The sequence below is a fragment of the Coturnix japonica genome, chromosome 5 (genome assembly GCF_001577835.2).
Source record: "Coturnix japonica isolate 7356 chromosome 5, Coturnix japonica 2.1, whole genome shotgun sequence".
Classification (NCBI taxonomy): domain Eukaryota; kingdom Metazoa; phylum Chordata; class Aves; order Galliformes; family Phasianidae; genus Coturnix; species Coturnix japonica.
Window position 1 is genome coordinate 3,603,481 of NC_029520.1, and position 22,654 is coordinate 3,626,134.

The 22,654-nt window shown below is 41.7% G+C and overlaps 1 protein-coding gene and 2 long non-coding RNA genes across 4 annotated transcripts in view; 1 reads left to right on the forward strand and 2 right to left on the reverse strand.

The window, feature by feature from the left end:
• Positions 1 to 7,249: 7,249 nt before the first annotated feature.
• Positions 7,250 to 11,508, forward strand: LOC107314370. 2 transcript variants are annotated; one of them, XR_004307580.1, is made up of 4 exons: positions 7,250 to 7,593; positions 7,711 to 8,001; positions 9,133 to 9,292; positions 10,980 to 11,506. It is a non-coding gene; the product is annotated as an uncharacterized LOC107314370 (long non-coding RNA). The 2 variants fall into 2 exon arrangements; XR_004307579.1 differs by having other exon boundaries at positions 7,250 to 8,001; positions 10,980 to 11,508.
• Positions 8,640 to 10,355, reverse strand: LOC116653533. Its single transcript, XR_004307581.1, has 2 exons — positions 10,028 to 10,355; positions 8,640 to 9,169 (listed from the first exon to the last, which is right to left on the reverse strand). It is a non-coding gene; the product is annotated as an uncharacterized LOC116653533 (long non-coding RNA).
• A 7,102-nt stretch (positions 11,509 to 18,610) lies between the features above and the next one.
• Positions 18,611 to 22,654, reverse strand: part of SPON1 (spondin 1) — a 163,565-nt gene continuing 159,521 nt past the window's right edge. The window contains 1 exon segment of the mRNA XM_015863517.2: positions 18,611 to 22,265. Within this exon segment, the coding sequence (XP_015719003.2) occupies positions 22,102 to 22,265 (164 nt within the window). The 3' untranslated portion in view covers positions 18,611 to 22,101.

The following is a 22,654-nucleotide window of genomic DNA, read 5'->3' on the forward strand; positions in this document are numbered from 1 at the left end:
CTGCAGAAAACAAACCCAGAGGCCTGTGCAGGCTAGAAGTGGTAAAAGCACACCTTTTATTGTAGGAGGCTATTGAAGATGCTTAACGGATCTAATCTCCCACCATGAGTTGTGCTAATGAGTTGCTCAAGTACAATTGTTTTTTCCTTCAAATTATTGCCAATTGTTTAGAGGCTTTTAAAGGTAATAAAAAGATAAAGACACCGATCTCACCCTAATGCAGGCTGAACTACAAGCTCAGGGAGCTTTAATCCCCTCATCCCCTTCACCTCCAACACTTGGGGCAGACACCCAACCACGTGGCAACACCTTACACTGAAAACTGCGCTCTGCACTACATGGGAAGCAGAGCTTTGCCTGCAGTCATTTATCAGTGTGCTCTGCCCACAGCCAAACTGAAGAGCGTTTAGTAACAGAATAACACTAAGGGAGAGCTCTGCATCCCAGTTCTCTGCATTTCTCGTCCCCTGCCTAGGAGGCACCAACACAGCGCTCTCTCTGCTCTCACCACACGATCGACGCAGCTTAAAATAAAGGCCGAGAGTCACACCAAAGCAAAGCAACAAGCACACACCGCAAAGAAAAGCGAACCTACGTTTAAATGCTCCACGCCGGGGCAGTACCACACACGGAGAGCCACGCAGAGACGAAGGACGCGCGGCTTCCCATCTGCGGAGCGGGTCCCGGCCACGCTCCGCCTTCCAGCTCCGGCGACAGCCACGCAGTCGGCGGGTCCCGCACCCCCCTCATCCCCCCCCTATTGCGTAGAGCCCGGACCCGGCTTCCCCTGCCCGCGGCGGGGCGCTGCCGGCCGACGTGGAGCAGAGCCGGAGAACCGGAGTCAATCTAACACTTTATTAGAAAACTGAGAGTTCCTTCATTTTTTCTGATAAAAAATAAGTATATGTTAGTACTGTGCTAATCCAAACCACCCATTGAAGTTGTTGCTTGAGGCTATACTCTCCTGTTAACTAAACCACAGGCCTGGCAAATTCTGCTCAGAAGCATTTAGTTCAGCAATGAGTTACTATTAAACTGACACAGAAGAATGAGCACTCTTAAGCTTTGTATTCTCAGGCAGAAGCCTGGTAGAAATCACAGAATCATTGATTTGTAGGGATTGGAAGGGACCTCTAGAGATCATTGAGTCCAGCCCCCCTGCCAAAGCAGGTTCCCTTCCTACTCACTGTAAAGAAGTTCTTCTGTCACCTGTGTTTTAATGAAGCACTTCCATTACTGTGGCTGGTCTGGTGGGAGGTTAGCCAGTACTGTGTGTTTTGGTCACCTTCATATGTTGCTAAATTGGTTTTTTGCTTTTTGGTTTGAGAGCTTTTGTGAGCCTCTTATCCAAGGAAGGAGTAAAGGAGTAAAGGGATCATCCTTTTAAATGATTTGTATGCTGCTTAATGATGTTTACATCTTGTCTCTGTGTTTTGCAGCTCATTTACAGTACATTAATTGAATACCCCAGTGTGCTGGTGTGACTCTAAGGAGTCACCAGGGAAAATCCCCTTGACTAGAGAGATCTCAGAATGTGGTTCAACAGGTAATAAAAGAACTTCCAGAAATAATTTCTCATCAGTTTTTGATGTTCCTGAATCTCAGTATTGCTGTAAAATTGAGGCAGAGAAGGAACCTGAACTGCTAACCGCAGCATGCTTATCTAAATAATTGTTTTTCAGATCCTCTTTAATTCTTTCTCTGCTGAACACTAGGCAGTAATCTCAGTGCTAGAAAACAATTGTTTTATCAATTGGAGGTCATAATTAGGATGAAAAAGTACCCTGCAGTTTTGTACTTAGAGTCTGCTGGAGGGTGCAATTAAGTGAGTTTAGATTACCTTATAATCAATAATGCTGTCATAGTCTTTGAGATCTCAGGATTTACTGTTAAAAGAACTACAGAGCTACTGCGAGGCACCTCTTTGTGGCAGTGTATCTGCTTGTCATTGAAGAGGAACTTAAGCTTTTTGTCTGTCTTAAGTTTTCTAGCTTGTCCTTGGCACTAGCAATCGGTGTATGCAGAGCACATAAACCCTCTGCGTTCAGTTTACTGTCATGTCTACAGACTGCATGTACCCTGTGCTGTTGTAGCATCCCAATCTTTTTTCTCCTCACTCACAGTATTGATGTAGATCAGATGCCAGGCTCAGAAATCAAGTCTATAGTGCTAGCTATGCTGTGGTTGATGCCCTGCACTGGGGACTTAGAAGGAGGGACTGGATAAGGTCCCAAGTGACCTGATCTAGCTGCGGTGTTCCTTTTGGTTGCTGGGAACTTGGAGGATACTGTGATTCTATCTACAGGGCTGTATATGTTGGCATTTGTAGATACTGGACTGGGTTGGTGCATAGCATTACTGAATTACAGAATTGCCATGGAAACATCCCTTTTACAGTGTTAATTTATCCTGAAGAAAGTTACCCATGCATTGAGACGGAGAACCTTTCCTAAGTTTTTTCTTTTATTTCTGAGCCAAAGAAAGAAATTTCAAATGCTACCTCACTTGGCCAGTTCCTAAACTGCAGAGAAAAGCATGCATCTGACTTGAAGATTATTGAAATAAACAGCAGTTAAAAGCAAGTTCTGCAGTTTACCTGCTATTAATTTTGGGGCTGTGATGAGCTCTGGATGTGTGTTTGTTTGATAAGTGGATCCCAGGCATTTGTTTTGTTCATGGCTTTCACTGTGTGGCTTGCAGTAAACTCTCAAACAGGACCAGTTGTTTAGACCAGGATGAGCAGTAACTAAACCAGGGAAAAGACTGTGTAAATGTGTAATACAGTGGCAAGTGTGTATTCTCTCCTGTTTCACCCATGGTAGTGCAATATACCTGCAATATAAAACAGCTGGGAAGTGTTGGTTGCTTTAGCAAGCAGTTCTGACTGGTACCCTTACCATTAAGAATCCAGGTGTGTTGTTCAGCTGTTTGATTAGCTGTAGGCTTCCTGTGCCTTTCTGGCTCCTTTGACTGCCTGTCATTTGCAAGGTGCCATTCTAATAAATAATGAGTAAGATAATAAATAACCTATGGAGCCCAAATATCTCTAAAGGAGTATCTATGTGTATTTGTCTTGCTATGAGTGGTGTGAATGTTCACACAAAAGGACTTCACTAATTTGGAGGTGCACAATCAAGTACAGATGAAATACAGAACTTTCCATTTCTACAAAGTAATCTCTGTAGTAGCTTGACTAGTGAAAGCCACCTAATGACAATTCTACTGAAAAGAAAAAACATGCATTGATTTGTGGATCTCCAAGAAGTTACAACAGGCTGGTAACTGTAAGTTGGAAAATATGCTGTGTGGAGTCCTAATTGCATATGCTTAAGGCAAAGTAGAAAGGAACAGGGATTAGTTTTCCAATTGGGCTCTTGCGCCAATTAGCAGCGTCCTTACAGGGTAGGTAGGAATCTCTTGAGTAGAACTCAAGCCTCTGTTAGTGAAAGCAGGATGAATGATTGCATGAATTTCTCCCATGCTTTGCAGTTTGGATGTGTAGTTGGCCTAGCACTGAACTGTCTGCTGAGTTATGCTTGTTACGGGACACAGCTCTTGGGATGTGGCGATTCACCTTGTGAACACAGGTGCTGATCTAAGCTCTGTCTCATGGACACTGTTGTTTTATATGCATACCCTTTATATGGTCTTTGTGTATACAAACATGTCAAGTGACTTGCAGAGCAAGTGAAGTGTGTATGTAATTGTATACACTGGGAAATACATGTGGAAACTTAGTTGCTGTGTACTGTTAACTGAATCTCTTGAATTTGTAGTAGCCCAATTGTAGTTATGACAAATTAGTCAGCTTTGATTTGGCCAAGGTACTGATAGTAATGTCTAGCCCATGCTTCCCATGCTCACAGCCTTGAGAAAGGCTGCTCTCTGCACTGTGCTATGAGTAGAACACTCCAAGTAAAGGATTTGTCTACACTGTAGACATATACTACACAATTAATGGTAATGTGAATGTTAGTCTTTAACACAGTGTGTGCTGAAAACTTATCTCTGTGCAGGTTACCTAGCAGGGGAATTTCATTGCAAGGTTTCTTCAGCTAAAAGTCTGATTATGGGCTCATAGCTTTAATCAGATTTGTCACTTAATAACGATTTCCACATGTGTTTAGCATCATGCTAAGTAGCTGACATGATCCTCCCTGAAATTTTATGGGCCAATTATGATTATAATGAACAATGGAGACCAGCTGATATTTTATAGTCTACTTAGAATTATTGTTGTGCTCTAGTGTTTTCATTTTTGTTTTTAAACGAATTGCAGGGTCCAAAGGGAAACAGGATTTCCTTTCTATAATTGCCAACTGTTCACAGTACACCATCCTGAAAGATGAACGAGCCCCGTAGGAGCTAAATCTAGTCTGTCTGTTTTAAGTAATCGGTTGAGTGGAATTTGCTGTTCAGGGTCTGAATTAAGAGCTGTTGTAAAAGAAAAGTCACTCAGTGAGATGGACAGCTGGGTATGGGAGGTACACAGAAGGAGGGAGAGAACTCTGCAAGTTGAGAACTTTTCTATTAGGAGCTGAATGAGTAAAAAGTAAGTCATGCTGTTGTAAGAAAAAAAATAATGGCGTGCAATCTTGGATACCAAAATGCATAAAGAGGTATGTAGTGTGCTTAATATAAACACTGAGACATATATCAAATATGTATTTCACCTTTCTGCTATTTTCAGCACTGGAAAAGCATCAGCAGGATTCCTCTGGTGTCACAGCTGATGATATGGACCAGTTTAAAAGTCCAAGGAGAAACATAGAGCATACAAAGAGGTCTCATATATGACCAGGCAGGTAAGAAGACTTCAGATCACACAGGGATAATCCTTAAATATGCTGAAAGCAGAATTGAACTACCATAAGCATTCTGAAGGATGCTATTAAAAAATGCATGGGCTGGCTTTTAAAGAACATTTGTGCAGCATGTTATATGTTGAGATATAGCCCTGTACTCAGGCATTCAGTGTCTGTGCAAAGAAGATAGCTGAATTCCCTTCTTCGCTGATTGGCCTTCCCTAGAATTGTGCATCTGTGAATTCTGAGCTGTTCTGCAGCTCTTGCATTAGTTACAAAGGTGCCTCACTAACACCATGGGGTGTTGCATGTTGAATGAAGCAGAGGGATGAGGATGTGGTCCCATATCCTGTGATGAACTGTGATGGCCCAACAGCTATGCAAGTGACATGGTGCTACTGATGTGACAAGTTCTCTATGTAGCATGAGTGTCAACACCATAAGAAAATAGATCACATTGCCCATTACAATCTGTTTGGTTTTTTTATATAGTGAAGCAATGGCTGAAGAAGCTTTGAAATGAATGTAAAGATAAATCAGTGAAATAAAACAGGTGACAGAAGGCCTGAATTCTCCTCTCATATATACATATGTAAAGACTGGTTTTAATTACAAATGCAATGTATTTTGTTTTTGTATTGTACTGACAACTTCAGCTCTACTGAGGTGTAACAAGCGTGATGCCTCGTCAACGTTGCCCCATCTCGCCTTCCTTGCAATTGGATCCTTTACACTGAATTCTCATCCTTTTTTTGTGTGGTTTTTGTTTGTTTGTTTGTTTGTTTTTGTTCGTTTGTCATGATTCTGTTTGGTTTTTTTGTATACTGTAGTTTGTGTGTGTGTGTGTAAATTTTATATTTTCTGAAATAAAGGCTGTTTTTGTGTAAACGTAAACATAAAGGAATTGAATTTGTGTAAACGTTTTGTGTAAACGTAAAGGAATTGAATAAAAGCTAATTTTGTTTCTCAAGTTCTCTCTGCTAAAACATGATGAAATTTGTATCGTTAAATAAATCATTTACTTGTTAGATGGGAACGCGTGTCTGTTTTCACGGGGAGGGGAGAAAGCCCTGTTGAAAACGTATGTGAAATCCCAGTGGCAGAGAATCTCCGGTGTTCACAAACCGAAGCGTCAGGATGAAGTTTGGGTACTAACGAATCAGCACGAGTCCTGTTTTTCTGTTCCATTTTTCTGTCCCATCTGTTCATCACCTGTCACGTATCTTATGAGGCTGCGTGTTTGGGAGTAGGTGAATTGAGATGACACTGTGATAAGTCCAGCCGACGGCCACCTCTTTCCTTCCATTCCGCATCGCTTCCGCTCTCTCGTCTTCGGGATCGGAGTCAGAAGCGCAGGGTACCCACGGGAAGCAGCCGCTCTAGCCGGGAGGCTCGTGAATGGCAGAAATGAAAGCGGCTGCCAACCGTTTTCATCAGGCTGGGCTTTGTCTCCCTCTACAGAACAAAAGTCAGGTCGTACGGTATCGCTTAAGCTTCACGCAGATGTGTTTTTTTACTATAATCTGCCCTAAACTGTTTTTAGAAAGCTCCGTGTAAGAATTAAACTACACAACAGCTCTGGAAGGCCGCGCTATCAGCACATCTGTGACGTGAGGGAGCAGTTATCTCCGTATCTCACCGTAGTGTTCTTTTGGCTACAGCATTATATTTGTATCAAAGATTCTTCAGGTAGCAGGACGAATCAAATTAAAAAGATGAGGTAGTGAGAAATAAACTTTGGCCAAACATTCGGGTCAAACTGGGTCAAACTCATCCGTTGCGGCTGACTCTGGGATCTCATAGAGCTCTGAAGTCGTTGTGGGCTCCGCTCCTTCGTCAGGTTTGTGTGCCGCTGGGGCTGCAAAGCTCCGCGATGGGCCGCTTTTGCAACGGGTCCTTGGGTTTGGGATTTTTGGTAACATTCTCTTTGTGTTGTGCCGTTTTGTTTCAGGTTGCGCTGGGACGTCTGTCGGTGAAGATCAGCCCGAACCGGTGAGCCGTACAGGTAGCAACGGGACCGCGGACTCGGCGAGCTCCGGGAAGCTGTTCGGAGCCGTCCGGCCGCATCGGGAGGCCGCTGGGTTCTCGCCGCGCTCCGTCCGGGGCTGGCGCGGAGCTCCCCCGGCTTCTCGGAGCCGGCTTCACGTCGTCGCCCGGCCGCCGCTCCGTCGTCCGAGTCGTAGCGGGGTCCCGGGGCGCTTTAAGGCCCATCGATGCTTTTGTGAGAGGGCTTTGGGTTCTTCTGATGTCATGGGTAGGAGCGAGCGGGACGGGGCCGTATTCTTCCAGGCTCGGCGCGGCTGGGAACGCGAGGTTGCGGCAACGCAAAGTGCTGCTGAAACAAGTTTTCTTCTCTCGCAGGCCGAGCACGTCGTCAGCCCGAATTAGCGAGCGTTTGGGAGCCGCTAGGTAAACTGTTCTCGAGTCTCTCGTTAGGCCACCTTTCGGCTTCCTCCGTTTCACCCCCTGCTCTTTATGTTTAACTTCAGGAGCGCCATCTCGTTCCCATCAGGGAAACGCGGCGGGACGGCTCGCAGGACCCGAACGCAGTGGAGGACGGCTGCGTTCTTTTCAGGAGAGACAGCCGAGGTCACCGGGACTTCTCGAGCTCTGCCTAAGGATGAAGGAAGAATTAGGAGAGCCCCGGGGCGCCTCAGCCTAGTCGAGGTGCTTCCGGAGCTCGTATTCCTGTTGTAGGATGCATTTATGAGTGATACGAAGATAGGGGTGACCCGAAGCGCAGCGGCGGCAAGACGTTGAAGTTTAGGACCTGACGTGGAGCAATAAGGTATCTCCTATCGTCCTTTTTCCCGTATCGTAATGGGCTAAGCCTAGGCGTGTCGAGCAAGGCGGCAGAAGTGAGTATCAAAGAGCGTTCCGCCGTGTTGTGTGTTTATTTTTCCAGACAAGGCGGGTGAGGACGGTAGGATAGCCCGAGTTAGAGCAGCCTTAAGTGAGGGCGAGAAGGACAGCCGGCGTGACAGCAGCCGGTAGGTGTCACCTTCCTTTTGGGGCACGGTGTCGGGATAGCATGTTGCGGATGTTGTTTTGCTGCTTTTATTACAGGTTGAGCACAGTAGCGGAGCGTTTGGCAGGGAGGACGGGTGAGCAGCGCAGCCCGGCTGTTGCAGCATCCCTTCAGAAGCGGTTTGAGGAGCAGAGTCGGCATGGCATCGACGCACCTGCGAGGAGTCAGGTGAGTGTCTTTCAGTTGTTGAGTGCGTGTTGCTTGTGGGTGTCAGGGGATTATGGTGGGTTTTTTTTTGTTTTTTTTTTTTGTTTTTTTTTGAGCGTGATGGTTAGGTAGTTTCAGTTGGTTTTATTTTAAGTGGTTTTTTTTTGTTGGTTTTTTAGTATTTTGGTTTTTCTAGGTTTTTTGTTTTTAGATGGTTTTTTACTAGGTTTTTTTACTATGTAGTTTTTTGTAGTTGGTTTGAGTTGGTTTTTAACTAAGTTGGTTTTTCTAGTTTGTTATTTTTTAGTAGGTTTTTAATTGGGTTTTTGTAGTTTGAGTTGGTTTTTAACTAAGTTTTCTGTTTTTGTAGTTGGCTTGTAAGTAATTTGGTTTCTGTAGTTGGTTTTAAGCTAAGTTGTTGGCTTGTGTAGTTGGTTTTCTTGTTTGTATTTAAGTAATTTTTTTTAGGTTGTTTTAAACTATCTTGTTGGCTTGTGTAGTTGTTTTGGTATTTAAGTTGGTTGGTAGTAATTTTTGTTGGTATTTAAGTAAATTATGGGTGTTTAAGGTTGTTTTATTTTTAAATGTATTTGTTAAAGTTCAAGGCTTTTTATTTAATTTTATTTTTTTTTAGTTTAAGTTTTTAAGTTTTTTCTAAGGGTTTTTTTTTTTTTTTTCTTGTGTGGAATTTAACTCACCCAGAGTGTGGACTTATATATGTATAATATTCTAAAAAATAATTTCTATTGGGGCCAGGCTCTGGGTTTTGCACTATCTCTAAAGGGATTTTTTTTTTTTTTCGGTGGGGGGGTGGGCATGTCAGTGTCTTTTTTTTTTTTTTTGATCCCTTGGGACCACTCCCTCGGCCCTCCCCTGCCACATTGGGGCCACTCCCCTGCACCCTTGGCCCCTCCCTCGACACTCCCCTCACCCCCTTGAGGCTCCTCCCTCAGCCCTCCCCTGCCCCCTTTGAGACTCCCTCTGCCCCATGAGTGGGATGGGAGGCTAAGTCCCCCTGTTCCCCTTGCCGACTCCTCCCGAGTGGGGCTGTGAGGGAGTAGCCACTCCACGGTGAAGTGGTCTTTGCCATGGGACACACAGTGGCTCCTGGGTGGTGATGACTACTTGGTGGTGGTGGTCTCGGTCCTGCAGGAATGAGCTGGAGTGAGGAGAAGCTGGGTTCTGGATCCTGCAAAAGAAGACTTGGTTTAGTACAAGCATCAGGAAAGAGCTCTTTGGAATGGCTCTGGCTCTATGCCTTAGGGGGTAGAGGAAATTTGCTGGTAAAGAAGGTTTGGCAAAGTGGCTGGAGGTGAGCTATACTGAGGCCCTTGCCTCAGATGTTTGTTCTGTGTGTGCTATGGGTGGTTTTCAGTATCAACACTCTAGGTGGGCTGAGTGATTATGAAGGAGGGAAGCTGCTATTATGTTCTCTAGGCCTTTTTAAAATTTCCTCTGGGCAAGAAAAAATATAACCAAATGGGGAAAAAAATGAAAATGCTGGTGAAAGCTGTTCTGAGAAAACTATGAGCCCAGATGATTTATATATTAAAAAAAAAAAATTAAAAAAAAAAACTCTCTCTTTGGACAAAGTTTTACTTGGTATGAAAGAGCGTGCCCTCTGAAAAAATGTGCAAAATTGCTAGAAAGGTAATTAAAAGTATCTGAAATTAAATAATGAAAAGCTAGCTCTCCCTCAATAGCTTGTCTCCTGCTTCATCTTCTTAATGAAGCAAAACTGTGATGGACACCTTCAGGATAAAATTCTGTTTTCCTTATTTCAATGCCTACCTCTAAAATAATAATTACACTAATTACTGTGGTTTGAATAGTGACTGATAATTCCCTTTTGCAGAATTATTGGCTCCTAAAGGCTTTTTGGAGGAATTATTTCTGATGAGTGCTACTATTCTGCATTGCCTGTGGGTTCTGAGATGCCTAAGACCATCTGCCCCATAGCAGAAGAACTAGGCTTAGCTAACTCGAGGGTTTGTGGTGGAGTGGATGCCTGTCTGTCTCTAACTTAAAACAATAATTCCTTGCATACCTTTAAAAGATGTGGATGTGCGGTCTATTTCTCTGCATTGGCCATGCTTGTTTGCTGCTGAAGGTTTTCATCTTGGAATGTGAAGAGGAAGAGGAATGATCCCTTAAGCAATTGGCATTTTGGCATTGCATGTTCTGTAAAAGAAAAAGTGAGACTTAAATCAATAGAAAATATTTTTACAACCTACCTATGGCATAGATACTGTGCTTCAGACTTGCTTTGTGCAGAATGTAATTGCTGACTGTGTTGCCAGTGTCTGTGTTGTAGCTGTATTTCCAAATAGAATTGTTTCATGAGCTCAGTATGGCTCAGTGACTGCCTTCAGAGAAAAAACAACATTCTATTTTCCATTTTTTCAAAATAAAAAGGAGCTCGCAGAGAACAGTCTCTGCTTTCTCACTAGGTAAACTGAGCTAGTGCTTCCCTACGTGACCCTTTAAGATCAACATGTAATCTAAGTTAGTGCCTGTGAGCCTTTGTCACATGCCAAGAATTAACTTTAACTATACAAATGCATCATGCTCTGCATTGCGCTTTAACAAAGTTAATGGAACTGCACTAAAGTTCTGCCATACATGAATACACTACACACACTCATTTATATCTTTAAGAGAGTGCAATTATTAATTGGTTCCACAGGAAATCAGTAAAGTATGTATTTCTACTGACACTTAATTGAAACTTGGCTAATCCAGGAGAGAAAACAGGGAAGCAGCATCGGGTGTAACTAGGTCTCTAATGACTTGACTGCAACAAAGTTTATATGAGTTCCTGGGTAATTTCACTCACTAGTTCCATATGATGCTTGTAGGCGATTGAGGCGTTGATCTCTCTGATAAAAATAATGAGGGGATTATTTTACATAGGGATGTCTAAAATGTATATTATTGAGAGAAAGATTATGGATAAACAAATCCAAAAAGATAAAAAGCCTTTCTGTTTATACAATCAGAAAGCCAACCTGATTGGAGGGGACATGTGACTCCTACCTCTGCGTGAGGTGGCCCTGACTTCAACTGCTCTGCACAAGAGTTGCATCCGAATCCTCTGAGAACTGTGTCGGCCCTGGCCTGTGACTGCTGCCTCAGGGAAGCCTGTTTTGATATCTCAGACTTCTATAGAGCAAAATTTTCCAAAATCTCCAACCTGTAATTCCTCAAACCTAACAAACACAAAAGCTACCGGGGAAAAGAAGCTGACCTCACCTTCCAAAAGCTCCCTTTCAGTGAAGCTGAATGGAGGAAGTTTGAGCCCTTCTTTGGATGCTTTCTGAGAGCTTTATTTTTTTAATTGATTTTGTTTTGTAAATGAAATAGTCATCTACAGACTTAGAATATATTAGATAGCTGAAATTCATGGATATATTGTTCTAATAGTGGAATGGAATAAAATCTAATAAATTACCCTGAACTTAAACATTGTTACAATCTGTGTCATTTCAATGATTACACTTTCTGCATACTACAATACTTATTATCCATAATGGCTGAACAACAACTTTGAGTTGCAGCTATGCAGCCTAACACTGCCAAAAAAAAAAAAACCAAAACCAAACCCACACAAACACCAGCTATCACAATGTACAGTGGAGTCATAATATAATTCCTGAGTGCCTGCATTCATAAGAGCTTCCAGTATTGATAACGGTCCTTGCACTGTCTTCCCTTACAAACAAAGGTACAGACTCTCCCTACCTTGTTGCTTTAACCATAGGGCCACACTGAACAACTGTATCCCTCTGCCAGGGCAGAACCAAAAGCCCTACTCCTTAGTTCATGTGAGCTAAGCGTAAACAAATGGCATTAAACAGTGAGCAGCTTTAAAAATATACAATTATAGGACAAAAGGGTATATGTGCAATAACAGGCAGCAAGAGAGAAAAAATTAACCTTTTCCACAGTCTGTGCTCACCTGTGAAAATTACATCCACACTAATCTCCCTTCAACACCTATTTGGGTTACCGAGCAGAGAAGTCTTTTCCCCCATACGTACCCAATTAATGTCAAACTAAGGTTTTTTTTTCCTTTAAAAACATACAACACAATAAAACAAAACATTAAAAGGACAATAGGAAGCCTTAAACTACTTTACCTGCGTTAGGCTTTCTCTGCAGCTCATAGGTTCTTAAGGACTCGACGCACACAAATAACAACGACAGAAGGGGGGGGGGCAAGGCTTCAGAATTCATCTTTGTAACTGCACTGGTCTGCTGCAGAGAAGATGTCACAAGAAGAAGAATGCTCATCTGTCTCCAAAGATGATACAGGCTCACAGAAGAACTCTGCAAAGGAGGGATCGCCTGAAAGAGATCCTTCCTCAGTGGCAGTCAGCCTTTAAATGAGGTTTAAGAGAGTTGGAGCCTCCTACCAGCTGAATCCTTTTACCTGCACTCCCTAGCCTGACCCCGTCTCTTCTTCCAGGTGCTCTCTGGCTGCTTTGGGCCCTCACTCTGCAGTTCCCTCACAGTCATGAAAATGTTACTGCTTACAGTATAAGCTATTGACACTGAGACACACAGGTCTTGTTAAATGTATTATATGTGCCCAAAACTTTCCAGTTCACAAGTCTCTAGACTTCCAAAAATAGCACCATCAGTCACAGAGTGTTGTTGTATGTTTAGTCACACTAAAGTAATATGTTAACCGCTGTCCATTTAAGCAAGACAACACTGAAGGTAAATGTCCTTTTTTTGGTGCCTAGCTGAGGCATTAAAAAACAATCCCTTCACAAATCTTCATTCAGTAAGTCTTACTGTGGTTTTCTTGTCTTTATTTTTTTTAAATTTTTCCTTAAATTTGTGTGTGTGTGTTTTGTTGTTTTGTTCTGGCTCTTTTAATTTTATTTTTAAATTTTTATGGATTCATTTTAAAATGTTGAAATTGTCTTGATCACAGACCTCAGACATAACTGCTTCCCTGAGGGAAGCTGAATTGCTTATCCTTCTTGTACAGTGGAATAATGCAAGAATAGTAATATACAGTTGAAAACAGTACAAAAATGGTGGAAAACAGATAGCCAATGATAATCAATAGAAAAAAACCTCACCAATTCAAAGGCCTTTAATCTAGACAAAAAATGCTGAAGCTTGTCACGCAAACACCACGAAGAAGTGCTCTCCACAAGAGATGCTGCCTTACTGGTGGTCGGCCTTTAAATGAAGTTAAGGAGAGGTGGAGACGAGCTGAATTGCCTCCACCTGTGTTCCCACAGGGCTGACCCTATGCTTGCCTCAGGTGGTTAATCACAGGTTTGGTCTGTAATTACCAGTATTCCTAGGACACTTCTCAATAAGTTTCTCCATAAACGAAATCCCATAAACCTGCCTAGCCTAGCAAAAGCACACAAGAACGGGTCAAACACATTCTTAAAAAGAAAACCTATTGCAACACTTGGTACCGCCTCTCGTATCAAAAAATGTTGAGAGAACCAAGTTTATTTGTCTCAGAGGAAAAAAGGCCTTATTGCAGGCTTCTAGCACTTGCAGGGAGATTATAAACAGGAGAGGGACTAGCCTTTTATGGGCTCTGTGTGTGTAATGCTACAACATGATACAAAGCACAGCAGTAAGAGCGGCACAACGAAGTCCCGGGCTGCGGCAAACCGGAACGAGCCCAAACGCGGGAGCTGCCACAGATGCAGAAACCAAGAAAAAAAGCCGCTTACCTTCAGAAAACCTCTACTGGGCCACAATCTCCAGTAAGGTACCTCTCACCTTCGCTGCCGACCCTTAAATGAGATCTGGGAGGAGGTGGATCCTGGCAACACCCCTACCAGTCACTCATCGCTATTGCGTACACCTGAGCTCCCCTGGGTTGGCCCTGCCTTCCCACCAGGTGATCAATCACGGCTTCCAGCTGACCCAATTTTTAAATTTTTTCTTTTTTCTTGTTTCTTTTTTTTTAAAAAAACAACCACAATGTATGTCTGCATACACACTGTAAGCCGTTCCTAAGTTAAGAGCGGAGCCCTGACGAGGTGTCACGAAGCTCTCTCTCGGTGACAGCGGGAACAAACGCACGGAGACGAGGAACAAAAGCACCTCCCTTCTCGAACTGCACGGTGCGGCACGGCCCGGACACGTGCGCTCCGGGAGAAGGGAAGGGAAATTGCAAAAAAGGTCTGACAACGAACGGCAGATTAATAGACCTAATAATAGACCTAATAACACTAAACAATGAGAGTTTCAACAAGGTCAAAACCGAGTCCCAATCTCACCGGTGGGACGTCGGAGGAGGAAAGTTCTGACCGCGTCCCCGTCCCGACCTCCCCCCCCGGTGACCCCTCCCCCCGTGCCCAATTAGGGCGGTCCGCAGAAAAGAAAAAACGAAACAAAACACCCACTAACTCCCGTTATCCCACACGGTGCTCTGATGTGGAATAGCAACATCAACCAAATTACAAAACGGTAACGTGTGGTTTTGATCAGGAGCGCTTTTATCAAACTTTTCTTTCAGCTTTGGAAAAGTATCTGTTGTACAAGTGATGCGTCGCTACCTCTGATGATCACGTCACTGCTTGTGACGCCTCTTGTACCTCTTTGTACAAATTAAGTTGTTTATCCAAAAACTTAACATTTGAAATAATCAAAGCCCAACCAGAATGTGTGACACTACAAAATAACATAATTACTAATTTATAGTGTGTTGTAGTCTGTTGCGCATTTTATTTGGCAATTATTTTCTGTCTTGGGCCACAACATTTCCTTTTCCACCCTTTGAATCATTGCATATCTGTTTATTCAGAACACCTCTCTGTGTCCCACCCTCATTTCCTTCTGTTCGCTAATTTAATTCCCACCCTCACGAGTGAAGCACCATTATACTTTTCATTAGGAGGAGTCTGTATTAACTTCACACTCAGTTACAGATTCATGGAATACCTTCTGAAATTCTTACTGAAAAATTTCACACAAATGGATTAAAAGCAGAGGGAAAAGAGCTCCTTTTCAAACAAAGAAAGGCATCGGCACACAAACTTTCCGATTTACATCCATAAAAATAGAAGTTAAAAAAGCCACTTTTGGCAGTTTCTTCACAGTACTCTATGTAGTCTACAGAGTACATACATAGGATTTCAAGGAAGAAAGGTTATTTTCACACAGATGAGCAAAACACATTTTTTTTCCTCTGAGCTGTGGCTAGACAACCTCTATTAGATCACTCAAATGATGATGAAATTTGAGCATCCCTTCCAAAACAGCTTCTTCAAATTGCCGGAACAATCAAAACCCAACGGCAATAATACTGACAAAAGCACACCTTCATCTCAACTGCCTGGCACTTAAAACACACACCTATTATCATTTACACAGTCTACTCTCTTCTGCATCTTAAAACACCATTCTCCTCTTCATCTTCTTTCCTTTTTTTAGCAAAGTTCAGTGTTCATAGAGGCACTGCAAAGATCAGCTGCTTTGGTTCCATGCTTTATTTATTTATTTATTTATTTATTTATTTTGGTGGATGTTTTAAGCTTTCTATTTTATGTAGCATTTTGGTTTGGTGACAGTCATCTATTTTACTGCTTACTTAGTACTGCACAAATTTAAAAGAACTGTTGAACAAATACTCTCTTGTGGTGCAGGAGAGATTTTGACATTTTTACTCTTCTGAAAACACAGGTTGTGGATGTTTCTCAAGATCAGCTTAGTTAGTCCCTAGAAAAATATTGCATTCACAAAATCCAGTCCTTTGTGAACTTTGTTACCAGCATACAACCACAGGAAAGGAAAAAAGAAAAAAAAAAAAAAAAGGAAAAAAAAGAGAAAAAAAGAAAAATAGAAAAAAAAAGACAACAGAAAAAAGAAGAAAAAAGAGAACAAGAAAAAAAAAGAGAAAAAAAAACACCAAAAAAACCCAAACCCACTGCATAAAAAAGGACAAGAATGTGAAAAAAGAAATCAATGGAACTTTCCCCAGTTCTGCATAGATACATGACAAAGTGCTTCACTCAAGACATTTTTATTCTGTCATAATTTATTTACTCTTAAAGGGAAATTGAGATGCACTGTATACATACACATAACAAAAAGGCCAAGTGGAATCAGGTGAAATGGACTACGTATCATTTTTCAAAATGAAGGTTAATAACAAAAACAAAGTTTGGAAATTTATGAAATAGACTGAATCATGTTCTACGGTTTTATCAGCCTCCACCAGAGAGTTACTTCTCCAGGGAAAAAACCATTTTCAGAGTTTAACTATAACAACGGCATCAAAAAAAAAAAAAAAAAAAAAAGAAGGAATACAATTTCGTTGCAGATCACCAAATATGTGGTCTTTACTCGCTGTTTCCTTTGATTGTCCTCATTCTCATGTCTTGTGGAATCAAACTCTATAGCCTGTTAGGATATAAAGCAGGTATGTTTAATAAAGAGAAGTGCACACAGCCCTGGCATAACACGGCCCTGTGTCCACCTGGGCAAGTGCCCCTCTGTCAGCTCTCTCTCTTCCCTTCTAAAACATTAATTGGACTCCTGTTCTCCTTAGAATACTTTCCAGGTTTTGACTTGGATTCAGAGACTTTAAGTTAACTGTCTGGAATTGGAGCCTTCATCAACTGCCTGTTCTGCCTCTGGATCTATCGTCTTATTTTCTGTTTCCTGTACAGTGTTACTTTTCTGATGTCCTTTACAACATATAATAACCATTGGTAGATTTATACCATGATGTTTTTCTTGCGTGTGAGAAATCTTTATTCTTTTCAGATGGTACTATGAGCGTGTGGTACCCCAAATACATATTTAGCATCTGCCCATATAATTAAGGCTTTCGTCAAGGCAGTTATTTCAGCCTTTTGAGGGGAAGCGCCCACAGCTGACGGTTGTGCTCCGGTTACCCGGTCAGCAGTAGCTACTGCTTATCCTGCCTTACAACCTCCTTGTCTCACAGAAGTGCAGCTGTCGGTAAACAAGGTGTCTTCTCCATCTTCTAAGGATTTGTCCTTCAGGTCCGACTGGCAGGCTGGAATGCACAGCTACAGTTGTTTCAAAGCAGTCATGTAATAATGGCTCCCTGTGAGTTCCGCTAAGGAAAGATACTGGGTAGACAGTATTTGTTACAATTATTTCTACATCACCCTGCTCTACTGGGTTGGCCTGGTATTCTGGGGATCATTGTGGTGAGAGTCAATGTCCCCTTTTTGTCATCAATACAGTAAACACTGTATGACATATTAAAAATGGTATCCTTTGGCCCAGGGTAGATTTTTGGGCTTCTTGAATATTGAGTACCAGTGCAGCCACCGCCCTCAGGCACCCTGGCCATCCCTTACTCACTTCAAGACATCTAGTAACACCAACAGGCCAAATTTGACCTCGTGTGACACCAAAGGGCTAATTGGGTGACCTCACGCGACCCCAGGCAGCCAAAAATTCTGGAGTTTGACCTCATATGACCCCAAGAGGCCTAATTTGACCCTGTGTGACCCCAATTTGACCTCACGTGACCCCAAAGAGCAAATTATGAAAATTGCCTGCAAAAGTTCTGAGCATGTTCCGGTTTCCTGGGAAGGGTTTTCCTTCCATTAGTTGTTATGCTGCTGTGTATATGGAGCAGGATACCTTAAATATTGGTTTGTATGCACATGGTGTATACCACTCACACGTGTGTGAAAGTTTGACAGGTAGGAGCACTGTCATATGACAACGTGTGACAGTCATAGATATATCAGCAATAACATAAATTAATTATAGCTGTTAATTTAATGTTAGGCTTCAGATTTTAGGAAAGAGCCCTGCATTATATCAGGGTTTAGTTAGTTTTATTTTCCTGCCTCAGAAACGCAGTATCAAAGCCCCTGAGCATGGCAGATTAGCTCTAATGTAAGAGAGAGAATCCATCCGTGTTTATTGAGGACTGGCAGGCACATCCAAGGAGGTCACTTGCACGTGCAGCATTTAACTACCTGTATGATGGCGTGTGAGCCCTTTTGAATAAGAGCTCTTCTGATGGAGATTTATGGGCTGTAATAGCATAATAACTGCTCCAGATATCTTCCCATTCGGTACATATAACATGAAACAACTGCTCCCTAAATACACTTTCCTTCACACTGTCACTGGAGAAAGAGTAGGTTAGCTCACTTGGCTACTGACAATTGTCCTTCAGAATAGTCAGTCCATCGGTTGTATGTAACACGACAGTGCCCAGCAGTCCTGCTAGACCAGACTTTTCTTATTTTTTTTTTTCTTTGCTGGAGCTCTACTGTTTACCAACAAGCAGAAGCAGGACTGCAGAAGGTGAGTTCTGGCTCTGTTATCCATTTCCCTGTTTGTGCATCATGTGCTCTTTTAAATAATTTCTCTTTACAAAACAAAACCAGCATCAGAATAATAATTTGAGTAATGATGCTAAGCTACCCTGTGATTTCTTAACTAGCTGAAAACTGCCAATAAAAACACTATACAAGTAACTTCCAAGTGGTCATAGTTCGCAGATGTAATAAAATTCAGCTCATTCTAAGTATCCCATTGACTTGAACAGGACTGAAATGTAAAGAAAAGCATGGCTTGTTTAGTGTATGGTTGGGTTTTTGGGTGTACATCATTATGCTGGTGAAATAGAATCACATGCAATTGCACATTTCATAGTAAAGATGTCTTTATTCCAAAATAATAACGTGTTAGCCAGACAACTACAAAACATCTACACAAGACTTTGGTAAGAAATATTCATGGTAGCCTTTTTGTAATTCCACTGCAAACAAAAACAGTGAAGGAAATCTAAGAATGCAATCAAACAAAATATTGTTTTAAATGGTACGTTGCACACACAGAGCCCTACTGTACACTTGTTATGCCCCTAACTTTTCTTTTGTAATACGTGTAAAGCTTCTACGGTTCGTATGTTAGAAAAAAACAACAAACACACAATGCTAAAATCTGATAGTTGAGGTCTACAAAAGTGGAGCGATGTCTGTGCTTTCAGTTCAGCAATATTATTCGTGAGGCGAGAGAGAAAGTTCTCATCTCTATTGACTGAGAACCAGTGGCTGTTACACGACTAGAAAGTTTACAGTAACAATGCAATACTTCTACATATCATTTATCAGAGCTTGTTTTACTGTTCTGAATAGAAAATCAACCTCATTTTTTTTGTTCATTTGTTTTCGTTTGCTCTTTTTAATTTTTCATTTTATTTTATTTTTTTTACAAAATGTAACAAGCTTAAATATTTCTTTTCGTATCAAGTTAGAAGTAAGACAAGTGACTCCTCAAGTGTTCCAACAGAAAAACAGTGCGAAAATCTGAACCTAAGCAGAAATGATCGCACATATCTGCCCGAGTGCAACCTACGTTGTCATTGCATGGATTAACAAGGTGGGAAAATATCCAACATTCATAACTTTAAAAAGCCTAAGAGAAATGATTGGGAATCACACCGAAGAGCCTCCTCGCTAAAAGACAGTTATGTCTGTGGAGCATCAGATTGGTCAGAACCGCAGTGAAAGGAAAGCCAGACTCATTGGTTTTGTGTGGGCGTTTTTGTAAGCACGTCCATTAAAATGCTACACATTTCCTACATGCCTAAAGGTACATCTGGACTGTGCAGCCTTTGCCCAAGGGAATGATTAAAAGATAAAACAGCTCGATGAACCAGAAAAGTGATGAAAATAAAGACAACGTTAATTTTAATTGATTATTTGCAGAAGCTGGCATGGCTCTGCAGGATTAGAATGAACAGCTGGTAAGGATCGATGAGAAAAAATGCACTCTCTAAAATCATATCGTTACATTTTACCATTCAAGAGATGCACCACTTCTGCTCCCTCACCCCTGGCTCTCAGATGTCCGAACACACAACACCACTCTGTCACACAATATACAGCCAAAGGTTCTCTTTGTTACTGACCCACCTCAGCTGGCTGGCCTCTGTCACACTCAGCAGGAGTAGCTCACAGAGGTACTAAACAGCTCTGGTCTGTAACCATGCCTGGCATTCTTTGCTGTAGCCCTTCTCTGCAACTGTCTGCTTTTCCACCCGCAATGTGCTCAACTGGTCGCTGCTTCACAGTCTTTATCATTGCACGGGATTTTATTTTGTGGTTGTAAAAAGGGTAACGTGAAAGGTAAGATCATAAATACATTACTTAGGGACACTCTTCTTGCTACAGTGTAATGATAGTGCTATCGGTACAGATTTTTTCAATAGGCACAAGGAGGCAAACTAGATTAATATCTATTATTAAATGAGCCAAGCTGTGCAAAATATGAAGTGTTTGGTTTTAGCATGAAACTGTGTTTTTTGCTGTTTGTTTTTCTCCTGGTTTGGTTCCCTAAGAGCTTACACCCATTTCATTTAGCAGCATCAGAAGAGGCTAAGCACTAATTTCAGCTCTAAGAAATGCAATAAAATACCTCAAGGTATGCTGTGGAAGTCCTGAGTGGTCCTTGCAGAGTCCACTGGTGATCTGCTGATGAGAAGCCCAATGGTGTAATGCAACCTGCCCATCCAGATACAGGGAGGTAACGAGATCCCCAGAGCAGTGGAGGTGAAGTCAAACAGCCTCAGCGGGCTGTGGCTCACATTGAGTGCGGACGCTTAAAACCTTGGGTGTTGGGCTCTCACGATAGTGACAGAGCATTAAAAAAGTAACATTTTTAAGGCTGGTTTAAAGAGACTATAACAAAAATGCTTCTCCATTCATTTCTCTCCAGTTTTGTTTTCTTAATGTTAGCATCAACAGTCTTTTATATTCAGTGCATTGTTATTATTTATGTAGAGACATAGGCGTACACTGCCTTTCCTGGACAAAAAATGTCACCTTCAACCCTTATATTTAACATTAAATTGATACACTTATGGGGCAGTATTCTATTCCAATACAAGTGAATCTCAAAGTCCCACACTTCATTAAGTGCAGGGAAAACAGCTAAATGCTTCAGGAGAAAATGTAAAATAAAAAAAGCAACGAGAGTGGTTGGGAGCCGATTTCAGACAGTTTGTTGCTTGCTTAAGGGGCCAGGAAAGATGTATATCCCGACTAGTGCATATCAAAGTGGATAATTCTCAGAATTATAGTCACTTTCAGATCCTACTAAACTCCAAGTGAAAAGACATAAACGATGCTGCTGGAAATTTATTCTTGTATTTATCTGTAATTTTTAGTTTTTTATTTTATTTTTTCTTGTGCAATCGTTTCATTTCAACAGTTCCCTTTCCTTTTGTTTGCTACAAGGGATGAGGAAGAACCTAGGTCACCTATTCTCTAGCGTTGTATCATACAACTCTTTCTCTCTTAGCCTGCGACCAACATCCTTCTGAAACTGCATCTAGTCCTGCAGTGTCCCTCAGGGGTAGGTCTTCTCATCACACGGCTGTTGTGACTCGCAGTGTTTGGACCAATTTCTCTTAGTTCTGTACCCATTTTGAGAGATGGTGGATAGGTGTTATGACAGCCACGTGTTCTTTGTGCGTTGTGACCGTGTTATATGGGCTGACATCGCTACTGAGCTGCACAACAGATTACTTAAGTTGTTATTTAAGAAACAAAGCTGATTTTGCACTGAGTGCAGCATCCACGCGAACAAAAGTATGTAGGGTAATTATCTCAACTATCACTTAACCCAGTGCTGTAAAAAGTTAAACATGCACCTTTAGTATTGTTGAACCAGCATTACTGAATTTTTTCCTTGGCATAGTTGTATGATCACGTAGGCACTGCTTTGGATTCTTAAAATCAAATCAAGAGAGAAATCCTCCCACGTATGAAAAATGTCACTTCAATTTATGTTAATACGCATGCATCCCATGTCTTTACAAGTAGTATTTCTATATGGCTATTCCATGTCCACAGATATGTCTGCATTTCAGTTAAATGACTCACAATGACCTACTACTTTTATGCATTAAGGGCTAGCTGGAGCATCCAAGATTTACTCTCAGCAGTAATCTGTGAGGAAATATTTATAAAATAGATTTCTTGCACCAGCAAGACTAAAAAGCAAACCACACTGCAAAAATGAAAACTAATATACACTTCATATATTTTTTTTTTCTTTTGTTTTAAAAACCAAACCAAGGTTGACTTTCCTTTTAGCTCAGAGGGCATCGCTTGGAAGCCTTGTCTTTTCCTAACAAGGATGAACGTTACATGCTCTTAGCTCCTTTTTGTCTTTGCAGCTTGTAAACTGAGTGCTTTTGGATCTCTTCTTTACCATCATGTAGCGCTCTTGAATTCCACCTCCACAGAGTGCAGAGCATTCTGTCCAAGCGGTCCATGGTTTCAGCCTACAAACTGTGGGAAAAATAAAGATGTCATTTGACTAAGTCTAACGTGTGCTACTATGCATGATCTGCACACTTGCATCTTCGGAATTTGAGATTGCACGCTGCCTAATTTAGGCAGTATGTAATAAAGGAACACAAATAAATATACAGAAGATGCATTTGAAAGACATCAAGAAATGGATTAAAAAAGGAAATTCCTGTCTCCATTATGCAACATAAAAATTGTTAAATGTCAGACAGGTATAAACCACAATTTAGCCGTGATTCATATGCTGGTAACGTAAGCTATACGAGATACTGCATTTTGTTGATTAGAGGCATCCGTGCTTGAGTACTACCCCTCATTCCAAAAGGAGCAGGCCTCTCAGAATAGGTTGACTGAATCAAATTACTGAG